At 53.0% G+C, this 2,927-nt stretch overlaps 1 protein-coding gene across 1 annotated transcript; it reads left to right on the forward strand.

Moving 5' to 3' along the window:
- Positions 1-1,094: 1,094 nt before the first annotated feature.
- Positions 1,095-2,606, forward strand: LOC144142932 (uncharacterized). Its single transcript, XM_077674762.1, has one exon. The coding sequence runs from the start codon at positions 1,095-1,097 to the stop codon at positions 2,604-2,606; it is 1,512 nt and encodes a 503-aa protein (XP_077530888.1).
- Positions 2,607-2,927: the final 321 nt, after the last annotated feature.

The raw sequence follows: 2,927 nt of genomic DNA on the forward strand, positions 1-2,927 counted from the left end.
AAATCGGAAAGGTTAGCAAGCGGCAGCATTAGCCGGGACGTGAGCACTGGACGATCCAAGTCGAATAACAGAGTCAGCTGGAGCCAAATAGCCCAAGACAACGAAAAGAGGAAAGCAGAGTCACAGCCAAGCACGTCGAGAGGACCGAACACCCCGGCCATCGGGAAGATCGGCAAGGCGTGGAAATCGGAGCATACAGGGCATTACAGGAAACAGTGGAGAGGATAAGCAGGGAGAACGCGCAATAGCGCAAAACCATTGAAAATTTGGAACGGAAGCTAACAGAGACCATAGAATTATTGAAGAAGAGCATTAGCCAACAACAGCAAGTGCGACAGATACTGCAAGCGGCTCCAGTGACCGCAGACAACAGCGAGGCAGCGGGGAAACCATCACCAACCTCAGAGCCGGCGCCAAAGAGGAGAGCTCTCGAGCTCCTCAAGGAACGCAAGCTCGCCGACAGAATGGACAGAACGGAAGACAGTATAGAGAAGATAACAACACGCATGACGCAGATCGAGGCTCAACAAGCTGCACGGCTCGCAAGACTGGAACAAGCGCTTCAAAGCCAAACGGAATCGATGCAAGAGAACATCGCAGCAGCTGTACAGCAGAGCGTGGCGGCAGCAGTGCAGCAGAGCGTGGCGGCAGCAGTACAACAGTGTGTAGCAGCAGCCGTGCAACAGAGCATGGCGGCATGATTACAACTCAGAGAAGAGTTAAGCATGAGCAACCCAACATGGACCGCAGCACAACCAGCACAGTATAAAGGCTAACAGCCTCGTGGTCTGGCAATGGAACTGCCACGGTTTCGCAAGTAAGAAGACTGTCCTACAACAGCACATTCGACACTCAACCAGGAAGCCCGACGTCATTCTGATACAGGAGACCCTCGTAGAGGAGACCCACCTGCCAGGGTACAAGACCTACGCCACCCACCCAGCCGAGTTGCAAATGGCAAGGGACGCGGCGTGTGCACCCTGGTGAGGAAGGGACTGAAGTACGAGGAAAGGGAAGAACTAAAGAAATCACTGATTGAACACACGATGATAGAAGTTATCACCGGACAATAGCGGAAAGAGAGCACCTTCATCATGAACATCTACAGCAGCCCGAGCAACCGCAGGCAGAAATTCAAGGCACTCCTCCATACGGCTTGCAGAACTGCCGGCAGGGACGACAACCTCATCATATGCGGGGACTTCAACACACACAACCAAGCATGGGGCTACATCACAAAGAACGCCAAGGGAAACAGTCTTCTAACCGATGCTACGGAAGAGGAACTTACACTCATAACAGACCCAACGTACCCGACGCGGATCGGCAATTCAACGTGCCGAGACACCACGCCAGGCATTACCTTTGTTAGAATATCACAAGGCGGTCGAACCCCATCTTGGATCAACACCGGTCACAACCTAGGCAGCGACCACTTAATAATCGAGGTGACGATACCGCTTAAAGGAAAATCGGACGAGAAGCGCATCCACAAACTCAAAGACTGGGACCTCTACAGAACCCTATTACCGAGCGAAGAGGAAGAGATACCGGACGTGAACGAGTGGTCTAATAAGATCATGGAAAACGTCACAGCAGCAACCAAGGAAATTGAAACGGATGTGAAAATCGTAAAGATGGACAGCCACCTAGCGCACATGCTGGAGGCAAAGACCTCCATCCCCAAGAGATGGCAGAAACAACGCACACACCGGAGACTACGAAAGAAGGTGGCCGAGCTAAATCATGCCATCGAGAAACACTGGCGATCGCTCTGCCGACAGCAGTGCAACGAGATGTGCAACGCAGCCGACGGCCAATTACACGTAGGAAAGACGTGGTCCATGCTCCGTCACCTACTGGACGAAACAAAGACGAAGTCTTACCAGAGAGACAGTCTGAACAAGACTCTAAACAAGGCGTTACGGGAACTTGGAAAGGAGGAGATGCACAAACGAATCAACGACAAGTATCTACCGGAACACCGAGAGGAAACGCATCTAGACTACTGGGGCATGGTGAACGAGAACCTGGACAGAGACATCAAGATATGGGAGGTACGGACGGCCGTACACGAGCTGAACTGCCGATCCGCAGCCGGTCCAGACAATGTTACGAACAAGGCACTCAAGCATCTCAACGAGGCTGCGATCGCACGCTTGACGGCTCTCTTCAACAAGTGTTGGAGGGAAGGCAAGCTACCCCAGACCTGGAAGACAGCCAAGAATATCCTAATACCAAAGCCAGGAAAGCCGCCGGGTATCGAGAACCTCCGTCCCATATCTCTGATGTCGTGCGTCGGCAAAGTGCTGGAGCATGTTCTGATGAACAGATGGCAGGAATACCTCGAGGACAATGACCTGTATCCCGACTCCATGATCGGATTCAGGAACAAGCTGAGCACGCAGGACGCGATGCTCCAACTAATGGCGGAGATCCTGGACGACGAGACCAGGACCAAGGACAAGGCAATACTGGGGCTCGACTTGCAAACTGCCTTTGATAAATTGAAGCACTCGGCAATTCTAGCACAAGTATGCGCCCTGAACATGGGAGCCCGGACGTACGACTACGTTAGGGACTTCCTAACGGGGCGCACGACATAGATCCAAGCAGGTGACGAAACCCTCGAGGAGAAGAAGCTCAGCAGCGTCGGTACCCCACAGGGCTCGGTTATCTCGCCGTTGCTGTTCAACCTCGTCATGATTGGGGTTGCTCGCCGCCTTGAGTCGCTGGCGGTCGTACGGCACACCATATACGCCGATGATATAACGCCATGGGTTCCAGGCGGCAGCGACGGACATATCGAGTCAACACTACAGCAAGCAGTCGATACCATCGAAGACCAGCTGAAAGGAACGGGACTTATCTGCTCGCTCCTGGTGGTTCCACCGCGATGAAAATTAAAGACGAGCGATGATAACACG

The sequence above is a fragment of the Haemaphysalis longicornis genome, unplaced genomic scaffold, assembly GCF_048455015.1.
Source record: "Haemaphysalis longicornis isolate Haplotype H1 unplaced genomic scaffold, Haemaphysalis longicornis Haplotype H1 scaffold_6, whole genome shotgun sequence".
In the NCBI taxonomy this organism is placed as follows: domain Eukaryota; kingdom Metazoa; phylum Arthropoda; class Arachnida; order Ixodida; family Ixodidae; genus Haemaphysalis; species Haemaphysalis longicornis.

Bases quoted from the DNA above. Each gene is read 5' to 3' on its own strand.
- LOC144142932 (XM_077674762.1), top strand. From the start codon at position 1,095: ATGAACATCTACAGCAGCCCGAGCAACCGCAGGCAGAAATTCAAGGCA.